Raw genomic sequence first — 18426 nt, forward strand, 5'->3', positions numbered from 1 at the left:
GAGTTTTCATGTATTCAACTATCATAAATATTATTTGTGTTAGAAAATAGATGATTTTCTGATTGATTAATTTAAATATAAAATACCGATAAGATAAACCAGCCACAGAGTTTATATGGTCCTTAATTTTAACTTCAAAATGTAGGTTATGACACATCAAAATTCAGACTAATATATTTTTGTTTTCACTCCATGTACACATTTCAGTTATGTTACTTGTTAGCCATACCTAAATCTGAGAATATGGTTACCGAGGAAGATTATGAAATACCAGGACTTGATTTTAAGGTTAGTAATAATTAACCTCATGATCTCTCTTTTTAAAGTTTAACCATTTGCATGCCGTGTAGGGCCTAATCCATGCACTTTGTAGTCAGTATTAAAATTATGTCAGTATTAGTGGTGTCTGGTGTGTCTTCCTAGATAGGTAGTAAAATTTGCATGTGGCATGTATTCATCTATTTAAGCCCTTGTCCAAGCTAACAAATAGCCTCATAGTCATAAGTAATAATGGGTATGTCAAATGGTATTCTTCAAACTCTCCTTCGGCTTAGCATTTGTTGATATGTCCACAGTTTACTAATATTTCAAATTCTATAATGATAAAGAGTCATAGATCAGTAATGATAAATTATGAGAGTTAATGGAATCTGATTGTTTCAGTTTTTGTCGAACAATATGCTTCATTATAAAAGTGCAAGAACTAGAGGTATATATATTGCGTTCATTCTGTGTTAAATTTATCGATGCATGATTCTCATTGTTGTTGGTTTTCAGAAATGATAATGTTATTATTTTTAATAGTTTATAAATATTATTGCTATTGCTGCATGCTACATTGCATGTTGAGTTGTGACCTTTCATTTTACATATTGGATAGTTTATTATTAAAATTTGAAATCTATGGCCCCCTGGGGTGTAGGGGGTGATAAGAATATACCCTTCGTATTTCCTGCGAGTCGTAAAAGGCAATGTCTTTGCTGTGCGTTGCGACCCGTGTCGGTGGAGAGTGGAATCCTGGTGATTGAGTGGGGATTTGGCTTGTGAGCCCTTTCTCTGCAACACATTACATTGGCCCATGGTTCACCTAGATGGGAGGTCAGAGTGGCCCAATCTTGACTAATCGCCTTTGGTCGTTTTAGCTCTGTAGAATGTACCCTTTTCCAATTTAATGCTCTGTTGTTTATTCGCTCAGCAATTACCTACCTTTGTGTCCTTATTACATTCTACAGAGCAGCGGCTTGGGTCAATCTGGTTGGAGTACTATTTTTACTTTCTGGCTTGAGTATGCCCCCCGTCAAGCCCTGAGGTCATGCACTGGTTATCCTTGCTAGACCTCCCCATAGTAGGTAGGGCAATGACCTGGGGGACAATGAGGGATGAATTTTAAAAAAATTACGTTCATGGATAACCCAATCCCCCCCCCCCCACCCCTATCAATGAACGACAAAAACAGAAACATCCTAATTCGGAGGACATTTCTAGCATATTTAAAAATAAAATGGCAAAGTCATGGCCAAGGTTTCTCTTGATTGAGATCCCCTCTACTGACTTATCCAAAGTCTCACCATTTTTGATAACTAAGGGCATTGCCGGTGAGCCCAAAGCTATTAAAAAAATGAAAATTGGTACAATCTTGATAGAATGTACAAAGGAGCAGTATGCTACCATGATTCTCAAATCAACAACTTTGGCAGACATTCCTATTAAGGTGTCTCCACACAGATCATTATATTCTAGTAGAGGTGTTATTCGATGTCGGGACCTTGAAGGCAGCAGCGAGGGTGAAATGGTTGAATTAGTGTACGCCGAGGAGATAAGGTGATTCCTACAAGCATCTATATCCTCACTTTTAATCGTCCCGACATACCAAAATCAATCAAGGCAGGTTATTTAAATATACCTGTTGATTCTTATATTTCCACAGTAAGACCGTCTGCAGGGGCAAAGACAACTGCGCTCGTTGTGGTCATAATGGCCACGAGAGTGCTGCCTGCCATGCTGAGTTTTGCTGCGTTAATTGCAAGGGTAAGCATTTTTCTTATTCTCATGAATGTCTAATATGGCAGAAAGAGAAAAGAATCTTAACAGGTAATGTCTATAAACGGAAAATTCCATATTTTGATGCTAGGAAGCAAGTAGAACTTACTTCACTCATTCCCATTGCACCACAAGGGAAATCTTTTTCGAGTGTAGTTAAAGTTACTACAAAATCCATATCTGTTCAGACAGACATAACCTGGCCATATAAACAGAAAAAAACAAAGACTTTGCCTTCATCAGATCATGTAAAAGGGGCCTCAAGCTCCGCTGAGAGCTTGACTCAAAGCACTACCTCTATACCTGATGAGGTTGTATCCTCCTTGCCTCCATCTGGGTTATTGGGATTATTCCCAATACTCCCATCCAAAATAGCAAGGGGGCTCCTCCCTTGCGCTCTTCTAAAGCTGACACCGCTGATTCCAGTTCCAATTGGTCAGGGGTGCAGTTTAAGAGTATCCATCCTCAAAGGAGAAAATAGTGCATTCCAAAAAACATCAAAATTTTTTAAAATTTCGAGAGAAAGATTCAAAGGGTTAAAAAAAAACATCAGTCTCTTTAATAAATATGTGGGGAAGATCTGATGGACGATATTACTGTAGTTGATGTCCATGTAGACCCACTCAGTAAGCCGTCAAAAATTAAATTTCCCTGACAATGCCTCAATTCCATTATTCAATGGAATTGTCTTGGTTTAAAACCAAATTTTAATGAAGTTCAACTTTTAATTCAAAAGTACAACCCTTTAGCTATTTGTTTACAGGAAAATTTTTTGAGGAATTCTGACACTTTGTCTTTTATACATTTTGTTGGTTACCATCATCACTCAATTGGTGATGGTAGAGCTCATGGGGGTGTTTCTATTATTCACAATGGAGATATCCCTCGAGTCAAGTCACCCTCAACTCACCTTTGCAGGCAGTTGCAATTAGGGTGACTTAGCATATTCCTATAACATTCTGCTCTGTATATCTTCCACCAAGTTTATATCTTAATCACAGAGATCTTGATGACCTTGTTGCACAACTTCCTCACCTGTTTATTATTACGGGAGATTTCAATGGTCATCATTCACTCTGGGATAGTCCAGATGATAACAACAGAGGTAAACAAATAGCAGAATTCATTAACATTAATAATTTGCGTTTATTTAATGATGACTCACCTACTTACCTACATCCTGTCACATCTTCTTTTTCTTCCCTCAATCTCACCATTTGCTCTCCGGTCCTGTTTCAGGTTTTACATGGAGAGTAAATGAAGATCTATCTGGTAGTGACCACTTTCCCATCTTGATTGATAATAATGATTCCTCTCCAGTCAAAAGACCTAAGAGGTGGAAGTTGCATAAGGCTGATTGGGCTCTTTTCGAATCTTTGTGTCTCTCTCTTTATTTGATACAAAGGAGTTAGAAGATGCACATGAACCCATGGCCTTATTCACTTCAATTCTTCAAGATGTAGCTAAGCAGGCGATTCCAAAAACCATGACTGCACCAAAATATTTCAGTAAACCATGGTATAACGAAGATTGCAAATCCACTCTTAAAAACCGTGATTGTTTCCTCAGACGACTAAACAACCACCCTTTCATGGACAATATTGCAGCATACCAAATGGTCGGAGCAAAGGCTCGTAGAACCATACGTCAAGCAAAGAAATCTTGATGTCAAGGTTACGTCTCAAGGATCAATTCCTGTACCACATCTAAGTCAGTATGGGATAGGATTCATAGAATTAAAGGTAAAAGTAGTGCTTTATCAGTTAACCATCTAAATGTTGATAATACCATCTTAACAACATTTCGTGATCTTGCTAATTCTCTGGCCAGTAATTTTCATTTAATTCATCATCCAATTTGTCCTCCGATGCCTTTAGCTTCATTAAACAACAACAGGAGAAAAGGCGACATAATTTCAAGTCCCACAATGATGAATACTACAATGATACTTTTTCCATTGCAGAGCTTTGGGATTCGCTAAAGCGAGCTCAGGACACTACAACTGGTCCAGATGAAATACACAACCAGATTTTAAAACATTTACCTTTGCCAACACTCTTAGTCTTGCTGGATCTTTTTTAACCGGATTTGGGTTGATGGGAATTTCCCTCCTTTGTGACATGACGCCACAATAATTCCCATCCCTAAACCAGGTAAAGATCATACGAATCCTACCAACTATCGTCCGGTCGCTTTAACTAGCTGTTTGGTACCTTGAGTCCAACAACCTCATTACTGAGCTCCAATATGGATTTCGGTCCAAAAGAAGCACTCTTGATCATCTCATTCGATTTGAAACGTTTGTCAGTGACGCTTTCATCCAGAAGCAACATTTAGTTGCAATGTTTTTTGATCTGGAGAAAGCATATGATACCACGTGGAAACATGGTATCATGCGCGACCTCCATCACCTCGGCCTACGAGGTCGCTTACCTATCTTCATTAAAGGCTCAATACCACTCTTGTTGTAACTGAATAATATGTCCCAATCTTTATTCTGGTCAACAAATTGTACTCTTTTACAATATTCCAATTAATTGATGATACAAATTTCATCTTAACACACCTAATTTAAGAAATTGGAAAAATTCAACTAAATGATTTGAAAAGCCTGACGTAAAGCTTTTCATATGTGACTTGGATTTAAAAATATTTTTGAACCCTCTGGACAAGTAAAATAGGATTTAATGGATAATTTACACAACAGGTAGGACACTAACACATCTAGTACTTAGAATAAGGCTATTTTTTATTTTCTGGAGCTGTCAAGCCAGCAAGAGTGTTATTGTCCCTTTATAAATTTTCTGGAAGATAGGTCATTTAAGTATTTTATCTCCAACACTCTTTGCGATAAAAATTAATACTATTCCAGTGTGCCTTTAACCAGGTACAAACGGCGCTCTTTATGTTGAAGAGTTTCAGATGTGCTATGGTTCTACAGACATGCGGATAATCGAATGTAAGTTGCAGCTTTGTTTGAATTCACTTCAACAATGGGCAACCGAAAATGGATTTTGTTTTTCGAAATCCAAGACAGTCTGCTACATTTCTGTCAGAAACGAGGTTTACATCCAGATATATGCCCACATTGAAATGTGGTCGTATATTATCGACGCCCCCGTCCGTCCGTCGGCTCGGCTTCCAAAATTGTTTGTGGACGCTCTAGAGGCCAAAGTTAATATCTGATTGACTTTAAATTTATACACAGTGTTTAAGGTCATGAGACGAAAAAGCCTATTTTCAGCGATTTCCGATAATTACTGCCAGAGTTGTGACCCTTTATCACTTCAAAAAATCTTGTGGACGCTCTAAAGGCCAAAGTTAATATCCGATTGACTTTAAATTTATACACAGTGTTTAAGGTCATGCGATGAAGAATCCTATTGATTTTCAACGATTTCCGATAATTACTGCCAAAGTTATGGCCCTTGATCACTTTGTGACGCTCTAAAGGCTAAAATTATCATCCGATTGACTTCAGATTGATACACAGAGTTTAAGATCTTGAGACGAACAAGTATATTGATTTTCAATGAATTTTTATGCCTTGAACAGCTAAATCCATGATATTAAAAGTTTTGTATACAAAACATTAGCATTGGGCAGAACTTTATAAAAACAAACAAATTCTAATGGTTTTCTGATAATTACTTCATGAGTTGTTGCTCTTAATGAGATTTTAGTGTATTATAAATGTTTCATTACCGAAAAAAGTAAAAATATGCGACAACTCTTGTTGACTGCCCGGACGATTTAGCTGCTGTGGGTGCATGTTTCGTTGCCTGGCAACCTATCTTTTATTAATGTAATGGAATTTTGATTACAGACTCTAATATATAAAACTATTATCGGTCACTGCCAGGCTGTTTATTTATTTTTTTAGAATTAGATATTTTATTGGGTGATACACAATGTGAAATCATTGATCATGAGACCAGTATAATGCACAGATTACAGAATACCATCTTAGAGCATTCTCAGGTCATATATGATGTCATGGAATATACAGCAGAATTAGATTGGTAAGTAGTTAATAGTTATTATTAATTTCCCTCATAGCATACTGCATGGCGTATGCCAGTTTTTGTTAGCTGGTTGGTGCAGAAAAGTAGAATGTTAAAAGTTTTAACCCTGATCTTAACATATAGCCATGGTGGACTTAACTTCGGCAATCTCGTTTGAATATTCAGTTATGAATGATGAAATGTAGTACATAAGTAAACACTCTTTTAAATCATAAATCTCATAATAAAACATGATTTCTGTTTTTAAAAGTTTAATGGCCCTATCTACATGCGCAAGAGAATTTCGATATGTTCGTCCACAGATGGTAAAAGAAGATATTATTGATGTACAAAGTGGAAGGTTAGTATCAATTTGTATTATCTAAGGATGGGTATTGTCCAAAGATCTTAAAATATAGCAGTATTGATTTCATAGTCAGACATTATAGTACATTTTAAATAACAGTATGAGTTGTTAGCTATATATTCTTCTCAAACCAGAAGTGCTATCAGATGTTCTAGTGAAGAATAATACCTTACACTACTTATAGCTGTGATGATGGTTTCCACCTGAATTTCAGAAGTTGAAGACTACTGGGTATATCTCCGTATTCAGTGATTTTTGTTTTTCAATAGTTAGTTTGTTACATATGGAATTGATTGCCATGATAATCAACATGAACATCATATATGTACCATATACTTCTGGTTAAATTTTGAAATGTCTGGCAAAATATTAAATTTCTTGCTAGTACAATATGGATAAAGCATATATTTTTTGAAGATAGACATATTCATTGACAAACCTTCATTTAGACTGTCCTACTGTAAGTACTTCTTTGCCTTGCACATGGCATCAGTAATTAAACCTAAAACTGTATGGAGAATTCATATTTGTCCCCCGTCTTTCGAAGAAAGCAGGGAACTATTAAAATGGATTCGTCCGTCTGTCTGACCGTCACACTTTTTGGGACACAATAACTCTCCTTCTAATTGAGCTAGAATGTTCAAACTTGGTGTAGGTGTTTATTAGGTAAATACCTTGATGGAGTTCGAAGATGACCATTTTCTGCTTAGGGTAAGCAGAGATATGCAATTCGATTGCTTGATGCTTTGGGACATGAAACTTGGTGTATAGTTTCATTACATCAATTCCTTGACTAAGTTCGATAATGAGCATTTTCAGCTTAGGGTAAACAGAGCCATCAGCAATTTGATTGGCTGAGATTTTGGAACTCAATAACTCTTCTTCGAATTGAGGTAGAATGTTTAAACTTGGTGTAGGTGTTTATTAGGTCAGTGCCTTGATGGTGTTCGAAGATGAGCATTTTCTTCGTAGGGTAAGCACAGATGAGCAATTTGATTGGTTGATGCTTTGGGACACAATAACTTTAGTTGTAATTAAGTGAGAGTAATGAAATTTGGTGTATAGTTTTATTACATCAATACCTTGACAAAGTTCGATAATGAGCATTTTATGCTCAGGGTAAGCAGAGCGATAAGCAATTTGATTGGTCGAGACTTTGGAACACAATTACTCTTATTCTAATTGAGGTAGAATGTTCACACTTGGCGTAGGTGTTTATTAGATGAATGCCTTGATGGAGTTCGAAGATGAGAATTGTCTGCTTAGGGTAAGCAGAGATTAGTAATTTGATTGGTTGATGCTTTGGGAAACGATAACTTTAGTTCTAATTAAGTGAGAGTGAGGACACTTGGTGTATAGTTTTATCATATTTACCATGACTAATTTCGATGATAAGAAGTTTCTGCTTAGGCTAAGGAGCGATAAGCAATTTGATTGAACAAGACTTTGGAACATAACAACTCTGCTTTTAATTGAGGTAGAATGTTTAAATTTGATGTAGATGTTCATTAGGTGAATGTCAAGACTCTTGACGGAGTTCAATGATTAACATTTCAAGCTAAAGCTAAGCAGAGCTAAGCAATTTCATTGGTCGATGCTTTAGGACAAAATAACTTTGATTCTATCTGATAGAGAGTGATGAAACTTAGTGTATAGTTTATAATCAGTTTTATTGCTTGATACTTTTGAAAAAAAATAAACGTGCGAGTAATTAATATGTGTCATCTATTTATTTTGGGGACATCAGCCTCACTGTTGGCTTGTTATAATCTACAGTAAACTTCGCATAAGTCGGATCTAAGTGGACTGACCAATTTTTTCCGAGTAAAGCGAAGATCCGAGGTAGCCGAGGACCGAAATTCAATTGTAGCTCAGAAATAAACTGCAAGAGCCGGATAATAACTGATTCAAAGTAGTGCCGATTAATCGGATGCCGTATAAATTCTATAATGTCAATGTCTGTATTGCGTTGCGAGTTTTTATACGCCCACATTTTCATGTGGACGTATATTATCGTCGCCCCTGTCCGTCCACAATTGTTTGTGAACAGTCTACAGGTCACAATTTTTATCCGATTTCAATGAAACTTGAAATATAGGTTTATCACCCTAAGATCTCGGTTCCTTTCGATATTGGCATCTATCGGACCGTAACTTCATGGATTATGGCCCCTGATTGTACGAAAAATCACGTTTTTGGCTTGTGAACACTGTAGAGGTCACAATTTTTATCCGATTTAGTTGAAACTTGAAATGTTAGTTTATAACCCAAAGATCTCGGTTCCTTTCGATATTCGTGAAAATCGGCCCAAAACTGACCGACAAAATGGCCGCCATTCGTTCTCAAATAGCGTAAAAATATGGTATATCAAGGTTGTGGACCCTATAGAGGTCACAATTTTTATCCGATTTTGTTGAAACTTGCAATGTAAGTTTATAACTCAAAGATCTTGGTTCCTTTCGATATTCGCGCATATCGGACCGTAACTTACTGAATTATGGCCCCTGATTGTACGAAAAATCGCGTTTTTAACTTGTGGACCCTATAGAGGTCATAATTTTTATTCGATTTAAAAAACTGTATTATTATATCACCGTTACACCCTAAGGACGACAGAGTTCAAATTTCATGAAAATCGGCCCAAAACTGACAGACAAAATGGCCGCCCCTCGTTCTCAAATTGCGTAAAAATATGGTATATCAAGGTTGTGGATCCTATAGAGGTCACAATTTTTATCCGATTTTGTTGAAACTTGAAATGTAAGTTTATAACTCAAAGATCTTGGTTCCTTTCGATATTTGCGCATATCGAATTGTAATTTCCTGAATTATGGCCCTTGATTGTAGGAAAAATCACTTTTGTTTTAGCTTGTTTTCTATCCATCTCTCGAAAATGTGGGCGTATCCTGCCTGGCAGCCGCTGGTTTTTCTTGTGATTGTTGATAGGTAAATTATAAAATGATGCGTGAACTCTGAATATCTGATTGTATATTATTGAGCTGAGTAAGACATTCCCGTGTTCTGACTTACCCCTACAGCTTTAACTTCTAATTAAAAATCCAATACCGGCAATAGATTACAATTCACTAGTACAACAATTCCCCTACATAATATTTTAAGATATATAGGGATAATCATTGACGAAAAACAACTACAAAAGTCGCAGAAGACAGTACAAATAGAAAAAAAAACATGTCTCATTTAAAAAGGCAGCAACATATTCCGAGGGGGGCGAATAGAAGATCCTCCTGACTGGTAATGTCAGGAACTCATTTATTCGTTGTCTCATACACAGTAACGGCACATTCTGATTGTGAATTCAATAATAAATTACAACTGAATATAAAATTAATTTATACTGGAAGAATTTTGATTATATTGTTGGAGCATTGTTTTCTTCTTTATAAAACGGTATTTTATTAAAATTAGATCAAATGGACCGAACATTTGGATCCGAGTTGAGCGAAGATCCGACATGGAAATCCAAGTTACGCGCAGAAATTTAATAAGAAAACCGTGCAGGATCGTTGAGCGAAGATCCGACTTATACGAATCTGATTTATGCAAGGTTTACTGTATTTGAACTTTTCAGGCATCCTGTACAGGAGATATGTTGTAGTCAATTTGTACCTAATGATTACTGTAGTAAAAATGGTGAAGGAAAGATAAAGATTTTAACTGGGCCTAATGCTTGTGGTAAAAGTGTCTATCTGAAACAGGTAACCCATTTAGTTACATGTTACATCACTAAATTAAAATACAATTACTGTAACAAGACTAAATGAAAATTGCTGTGGAAAATAGATTTTTGTTCTTGGTATGCGACCTCACATAATTTTGGGAACACGTTGGTCCAAACAATGGTTAAACTGAATGTTTTTTTTTATTGATATATAATAATATAACTAAACCTATCAAATGTATTTTGATTTTTACCTGGTAAATCTCATAAAAGATTAAAAAGATAATGAAGAAAAATCGCAGGTAAAATGTGATAAATTATCAGTCACGAAAACCTATGCAAAGAAGGAAGTCCGACAATATATAACACACATATTATTTTTTGTGGTAACTTGTTTTCCATTATTAAAATTGAATTAAAATTTGCTTGTATTTCAGGTAGCTTTAATAGTTTATATGTCTCATATTGGAAGTTTCGTACCAGCAGAAAGTGCTACCATTGGTACTGTCGATAGGATTTTTACTCGGATTAAATCATTAGAGAGTGTGTCCATTGGTCTTTCAACATTTATGTTGGATATCAGTCAGGTTAGTAGAAGACATGAATTCTAATAAAGCAGACAAATATAACAAAATTTCTTAGCTAATTGGTGGATTTCTGTTCTTTGGAGTTTGACTAAGATATATATTAACATGCAGTCAGTATAGTGTAAATGTTTGTTAAATGTGTGTATGTTATAGTCATATCCACCCTGTTAAAGCTCTAATCACTGTAGAATATTAGAGCTTTAGGGGATCAGACAGCTAACTTATCTTATTCTTGTATAAGTACATAAATAGTGTACATGTGCCCTTATTTTCAGAAGGGGGGGGGGCACAGTGGGTAAGACGCTGGTTCGCTAGCCTGGAGGTCAGGTGTTTGATCCCTGCATTGGCCGAGAAAGTTCATCCAGATTTTCCGACGTGGTTCCCCCTTGTCAGTGACGTAGGACAGAGGGCCTGACAAGAACAGCTGTCTAGTCGTTCGGATGGGATGTAAAACCGAGGTCCTGTGTACACATTGGCGTGATGTAAAAGTAGGCCGTAGTGCTTCTGTCTGGGCAAAATTTCCCTCATAGCACACTGTATGGTGTATGCCTGTCTTAATTAGCCCAATTCAGAGCAGAAGAATAAGACATTAAACTCCATTTCATTTCATTTATTTACAGATGTCAGAAGCATTAAATTGTGCAACAAACAGATCTTTAGTCATGGTTGATGAATTTGGTAAAGGCACTGAATCGGTGATCATTTATTCTATAATTTTAAAGAATAGTAGTCTGCTCGAAATCAAACAGTCTTGAAATAAAGTTGAAATACTTACATTTGTATACTCACTTTAATAAAATATATACCTAATTGACATGTATCATCATTAATATCATTTTCAACTGAATAAATATATGGACTTGAAATGTAAAGAAGATTGCTTTTACAATTTCAGATTGATGGCTTATCATTATTATGTTCTTCTTTACGCTATTGGCAAGCTATGGAGAATTTATGTCCACATATTTTAGTTTCTACTCACTTTCACAGTATTATACATAGACAAATACTGCCTCAGACACCCCAACTTAAATTTCTGGTATGTTTTAAAATCTCATTATGCCGTCGTCCGTGTCTCTGTGTGTGTGTATGTATGTGTGTGTGTCGCCTGCAGGGCACAATTCTTTATGGATTGTCTTGAAACTTTGCATACTTATTCCTTATACCATAAGGATGATCCCTATTGTTTTTTTGTGCATGCCCGACCCCCAGGAGTAGAGCCACGCCATTTTTTGTACTTGTTTGTCACCTACAGGCCACAATTCTTAATTGATCATCTTGAAACTTTGCATACTTATTCATACCCTAGTATTTTTGGAGTATTCCTAACCCCCATTAGCAGAGCCATGCCCATTTTCTCTTTGTGTGTCTGTGTGTTGCCTACTGGCCGCAATTCTGAATGGATAGCCTTGAAAACTTTTCATACTTATTCCTTATTGTCCTGGTGGAAAATCACACCTTTGGTCAGCTTTCCTTGTCTTTTGGTCTTAATTTCTTGCCTCAACTGCCTTATAAGTGCTGCATAGTATCTACCGTTAATTGTTTGATCCTTTTGGAGGTAATCCTCCATGAGAACACCCTCAGAACCCCAGAATAATGATTCCATACTGAAACAGTCTTTGCCTTCTTTAGGGTCGGCGACGTCACATGTTTCCACTGTTTTGACTGCTCTTTTGTTTCTGACTGAAAGTGGTGGACCCAAGTTTCATCCATAGTAACAATTTGTTTTAGGAAGCGGTCAGGATCAGTTTCAAATAAGGCTAGATTCCCTTCTGACATGATGTGTCTTGAAACGCTTTTGATCAGGCGTCAAAAGCTTTGGCACCCATCGTGCTGAAACCTTTGTCATTTCCATAGTTTCAGTAATAATAGAATGAACTCTCTCCTGGCTAATACCAACTACCCCAGCTATGAATCTTTCAGTAACTCGCCAGTCATTCATTATCAGATCATGGATTTTTTGTACCATTTTAGGTGTTGACACAGTTTTTGGTCGACCAGGGCGTGTTTCGTCTTCAATGCTGTCTCGACCACGCTTGAATTCAGCTGACCACCTTTTAATTGTGGCATATGAAGGATCATCTTCTCCTAATGTCTCAACCATGGCTTTCGGTGCTAGACCCTTTTTATGCAGATACTTAATCACAGCTCTCGCCTCAATATGGTCCATTTTCTGATAACAACAGATCCTACTTGATTGTTATGACCTGTCACAACCAACAGTTTAACCGAATGTGATGAAAGTTTGTGACAGAGTCCGAGAAAGATAATAGTGCATGTGCAAAACGTAGTATAATTGTGTTGCACGGTTTTTCAATCGAGGCTCACTACTTGTCAATCACCCCTCGTAGTACCCCATTGCAGATGATCTCATGGGAATCATATGTAAAATAATTCTCTGGGTTTATTTTCAGACCCTTGATACACTGCATAATGGGGAAGATCTTGTATATTTATATCAGATTGTTGAAGGTCATACCAGTTCTAGCTATGCTAGTCATGTTGCTGCTAAAGTTGGACTACCTCAAGAAATAGTTAAACGAGGAATTGAGGCATGTAATATAGAGTTAGATCCTTGTGCCTGTCTGTCCATCACAGTTCTTGTAAACATGCTTCAAGTCAGTTTTTTAAGCCCACATATTTTCATCCAATTCTTTGTATTCACTCAATAGATCAGAATATTTTAGATTTTTTTTTAGTGTGGACTTATCAACTACTCATAGACATAAACCCTGTGCATCAGTTAAATGCAGTTATTCAATTATTGTCCTTGTCATTGAATTCTTGCTTGTAAATCATCCTATATGCCAGATTGTAGATTTTTGGGTGGGGGTTCATGTCATAAAATGGTTTTTGTTCCTTCTGTCGTACACTTCAAACTTCTGAGTTACGCTTCAATTAGTTTTTAGGGTCTTATTTTAGGTTTTTCTTCGTTTGTTTGCATTCGGTTTTTAAAGAATGATCTAATTAATTAAGTTTTAATTTAAAAATAATTTCATATCACAGGTATCTGATTTATTGAGGAAGAAACAGCCAGTTCACAGAGTTGATTCAGAAAGTACAGAAAACAATTTCAAAAGGTATTTAGCACACTGTGCTTTTTACAAGGTTTTATTCAGTTCACATGAGGAATTCTTTCTCTGATTTTATTAAATCAGTACATCATTCCTTGAAAATAATGACCTCACCAAGGTATTTGTCTCATATATTTCTGTTTACTGCCTATTTGATTGACAGATACCAAATTCATTTGGTAAAGACCAAACAGAGATAAAGACAACGCAATCAATGAGTAATTATTTATCACAATGGGACTAGAATTTGTTTGGATGGATGGGTGGGTAAGTGGGTTAAAGGAGATTTTCACATTAACAACATTAACAGCATATAATAGAATCACTGATTAACTGAAATCAAGTGTATTTTTTTTTTGTTACAGGTGTCAAGCAATTGTTTCCAATTTCCTGGAACTAGATTTGGACAACGATGATGTAGAAAAATTCCTTAAAGAATATGTTTTAACTACATACAAAGATTAAATAGTAGTTTTGAAACCACTTTCATTATACAGTTCCAAGGCATCCTTTATGTAAGCTATTGAATATATTTATTCCCTTTAAATCCATGTGTTTTGTATTTACAATAATGTGCATACAGTGAAATCCCTCTTTAACAACCTATCAGCTTTAATCTTCTTTGTATTTGTTAACTGCTTAACATTTTAATTCTCCAAAATAAACAACTAAAACACTCTAATTTGAAGACATTAACTAGAGACTGTCTTTATTTGAAACTTGTTTGTTAATAGTGCTATTATCATCAAACAATTTTTTTGAACGGAATTTGTCAGCTATTTCTTCAATTGTTCTACCTTTGGTTTCAGGTAATTTTTTATAAAAATAAATAAAAAATAGTACCAAGGAAGATGCAAATGGAACAAATGAGTATTGTTTGATAAATTCCTGAAAAAGAAAAGACATAGAAAGTTACAGGCAATAACCACTAAGAACACAACAACTGTAAATGTACACCATTTTTCTCTGTGTACAAAGCCATGCGAAACTGCCATACTTAAAATGAAATTTGAAATTCAAAGTATAATTCTTCCCAATTTTTGAGTGACATGTTAATTTGGCAATAAAATTTTATAAATTCCTAAAGAAGGCTCTTACTTGAATAACAGGAAACAATAAAGAAACTATAAAAGCAGACAATGAATTAAAGAATATAGCAACTGTCATGGCTGATGATTTGGACTCCTGAGTAAACATTTCAGCCACCATAAACCATGGTATGGAGGCTGAAAAAAATGGAATGGGGTTGCTGAACACTTTATTAACAAGGTTAATTAGACTTAATATTTGATCATTTTAAAAATTGGGTGTTTTTTTCACAGGAATCTGACCTTCTATTCGTATATATATGTATACACCATACTCAACTAGACAATATATAATAAAAAAAAGAACAGGAATGCAATGCCTGTTGAAGCCTCGATTTTACCTGCTCTCGCTTCGGTGCGATTTTTTTTCCAACTATTCGTAATGTCAGGCAATCTAACCTCTGCCGATTCACTCAGATATGTATTTTCTTCAATCTAGCCATTTTGATTTGCATAAATACTCCCCACAAAATCATATCATAGCTACTTGTTTCCAACATTTACATTATTTTCGTTCGTTAACGTTGTCGTTGACTCCATGCGCTGATGTCACACAAAATCGATCCGCAGTAAACAGACCATTGAAACAAGGGCCAAAGATATTTTTAGTTTTTCTCTCCCTTTCCGTTTCCCCCCTTTTGCATGGCGATTTTTGTTGACTTTTGGTTGTAGAATTGAAGAAGAAGCATTTTCTGCCAGGTTTTGGTGAATATTCATGATTTTGAGGCGAAAGGATACAAGACTTCAGAGGTTGGTTAGGTTTTTCTGTGACGTCAGCGCATGGAGTTGATGACAAGCGTTAAAGAACGAAAATAATGTAAACATTGGAAACAAGTGGCTATGATATCGATTTGTGGGGAGTATATATGCAAATCAAAACGGCTAGATAGAAAAAAACAACATATCTGAGTGAATCGACAGAGGTTTGATTTCCTGACATTACGAATTGTTGAAAAAAAAAAAACAGCCGAAGCAAGAGCAGGTAAAATCGAGTCTTCAACAAGCATTGCATTCCTTTTCTTTTTTTTATTATATATTGTCTAGTTCGGTATGGTGTATGCATATATATACGATTAGAAGGTCACATTCCTGGGGTTTTTTGTATATTTATTTGTAACAATTTTAAAACCAAAAAAAAAGACAAGACAAGCTACAAATAATGTATTTACCTGGCCCAGTATTAAAGAAAAGTGTGTGGGCAAATACTCCTATGATTGAACCATAGGATAACCACTTAATTTTTTCCTAAAAATAAATAAAATATACATATAATTTTTAATTGATGATTAATTGTGAAATTATGTTAATGTTTGAAATTGTTTAATTAATGTTAAAATAAAACCATAATAAAACCATTGAACAATAACAATCCACCTTGAAGTTTATTCAACATAAAGTAAAGTATAGTTGTTAAAAAGAAAGGAAAAAACTAACCTGAAAGACCAGGCATACTGTTAAAAGAGAGAGACAGATTGCCATTCCCCCAATACCAAAAAGAAATAAATTTCTTCGGCCTGACTTTTCTATTAAACCTGTAAATACTATACACATTACTGCCCCACCCACACTTAATCCTAATGCTAGGTATGAAGAGGTTTCTAAACTCTTTATAACTTGATGAAAGACGCTTGTAGAATAAGAGGCTGCCTGCAAAAGAAAAAAATTCAATCAAAAGTCCAATTAGTAATCTTAAATTATGTGAACTCAGTCTTGAATATGTACTACCATAATAATTTCAGGATCTATAAAGCAATACAAATACAACGAATAAATTTGCTAGTGTTATTTCAGAAGCGGGGTTGAGTAGCTGGATGGTCTAACACATGCAATTTAGATTAAATGGTTTGTCATTTTGTCAAGTGGCCCCAGCTTCTAGATGACAAGACCACTGTTAGTATAAAGACCCTCTATACACAAGCAAATTATTGAAATAAAATTGAACCATATGTTGGTACCGAAATGATGCCATCTTTTCACCTCTCTCTCTCTTAAGTGTTTACATTAATAATTTTGTTTCTTTATTCAATAAAGATTGGTTTTTTTTTTTTTTAAAAAAACTAAGAAACTGATATTGAACAGACTATACATTTTAAAGGTACATTCCCGGTTACGGATAGTAAAGTGTACCCAGAACTATTACCAACACCCTGAACTGGAGGGTAATAATAAAAGTAACTTACAGCTACTATACCAGAACATTGTTGCGCGATATTAAGCATAATACATATAACCAACGGTCTTCTAAAATCCTCATTTCGTATTAAATCTCCAACTGAAAACTATATACAGGTTTTAAAAGATAAGTTTATAAGTCCAAAATTGTCCAACAACAAATGTTTTAAGATTTCTAACGCCCATCAATCATTACGAATATCAAATGAAACCCAATTGTCTCCACGTCTGTAAACTCGAGATCCTTGTATTATGTCACATCTCGAGGAAGTATGTTGGTTCTGTTGAGTTCCCTACAGATATAATTCAACTCCAAAAATCTGCTTATTTCAAGCTGATTAGACTGTCAGTATAGTTTTCCTAAAATTATAGCATGCAAGTGAATTTGGGGCACACACATCGTAAGACAAGAATTATAGGTGGGAAAAAATCCTTTAACATACCCTTTTTTGACGCTCAAGATGTTGTAGCTCTATTTTCATTTCATTTATATCGTCACTTACATCATGTGTTCGACGAAACCATCGTAATGCTAGAGAAAACAAATTGTCACATAAAACCTGGGTATTAGGCCATAGCAAATGTGTCCAGATATATTGTTTTCAGTACACTAAAAGTCATTTTTAGGCCAATATTGGGGCAGTAATTAGAGACTTTCTTGTAAAAAGTGCTATTTGGACAGTAATTAAAGATTTTCTCCTTGCAAAAGTAGTATTTTTAGTCCATGTTCAGGAATACTTTTAGGCAAAACATTTACAGCCCGTCATACCATGTTTGGGTTTGGTATGACTATTGCATACAATGAACTCCAGTAAATTTTTGCAGTTGATTCAAATAGGATGAAGTAATATAATAGTAAGTACAGTACACTTTTCAGCTGCTTCTTGATCCTTGCGGGTCAGCATCAGAAATCGTGGACTCTCAGGACAGAATGGTAAAGTACATAACTGAAAAACTGCAAGTAAAGCCGAAAATGCTGAAATGAAATAAGATAAAATTATTATCGGGAGGATGCCGTTTAATTGTAATTCGAATGAAAATGCATCCATACACAATGACAAATTAATACAAGGTGGATTTGGGGATATTATTAGCATGTTATAGTGACTGTTGAATCAAGAATATGATGATACTAAATGAGGGAGCCACGGTGGCTAGGTGGTTAAGATGCTGGCTCGCTAGCCTGGAGGTCGGGTGTTCGATCCCTGCATTGGCCGAAAAAGTTCATCTGGATTTTCCGACGTGGTTTCCCCTTGTCAGTGATGCAGAACGGAGGGCCTGACAAGGACAGCTGTCTAGTCCCTCGGATGAGACTAAAAACCGAGGTCCCGTGTATACATTGGAATGCACGTAAAAGATCCCTTGGCAGTTGGAATTCGATATAAGAGTAGGCGATAGTGCCGCTGCCCGGG

At 35.7% G+C, this 18426-nt stretch overlaps 2 protein-coding genes and 1 non-coding gene across 4 annotated transcripts in view; 2 read left to right on the top strand and 1 right to left on the bottom strand.

Moving 5' to 3' along the window:
* LOC126817529 (mutS protein homolog 5) overlaps positions 1-3542 on the top strand; it is a 74824-nt gene extending 71282 nt beyond the window's left edge. Inside the window, exons 28-30 of the mRNA XM_050544572.2 lie at positions 208-288; positions 1928-2028; positions 3280-3542. Of these exons, the coding sequence (XP_050400529.1) occupies positions 208-288; positions 1928-1930 (84 nt within the window). The 3' untranslated portion in view covers positions 1931-2028; positions 3280-3542. The remainder of the gene's footprint in view (positions 1-207; positions 289-1927; positions 2029-3279) is intronic.
* Positions 3543-3549: 7 nt separating this feature from the next.
* On the top strand, positions 3550-15137 carry LOC130010323 (mutS protein homolog 5-like). 2 transcript variants are annotated; one of them, XM_050544575.1, is made up of 12 exons: positions 3550-3782; positions 4004-4193; positions 5924-6062; positions 6316-6405; positions 10004-10130; positions 10531-10680; positions 11301-11375; positions 11576-11719; positions 13095-13232; positions 13687-13760; positions 14120-14269; positions 14564-15137. In XM_050544575.1, the coding sequence occupies exons 3-11, from the start codon at positions 5983-5985 to the stop codon at positions 14217-14219; spliced, it is 978 nt and encodes a 325-aa protein (XP_050400532.1). In that variant the 5' UTR covers positions 3550-3782; positions 4004-4193; positions 5924-5982; the 3' UTR covers positions 14220-14269; positions 14564-15137. The 2 variants fall into 2 exon arrangements, with proteins under 2 accessions (XP_050400532.1, XP_055956684.1); XM_056100709.1 differs by lacking the exon at positions 13095-13232.
* Positions 15138-17090: 1953 nt separating this feature from the next.
* Positions 17091-17959, bottom strand: LOC126817915 (uncharacterized). The gene is made up of 3 exons (XR_008788002.1): positions 17878-17959; positions 17458-17546; positions 17091-17121 (listed from the first exon to the last, which is right to left on the bottom strand). It is a non-coding gene; the product is annotated as an uncharacterized LOC126817915 (transcript).
* Positions 17960-18426: the final 467 nt, after the last annotated feature.

This window comes from Patella vulgata, chromosome 4 (assembly GCF_932274485.2).
Source record: "Patella vulgata chromosome 4, xgPatVulg1.2, whole genome shotgun sequence".
NCBI lineage: Eukaryota > Metazoa > Mollusca > Gastropoda > Patellidae > Patella > Patella vulgata.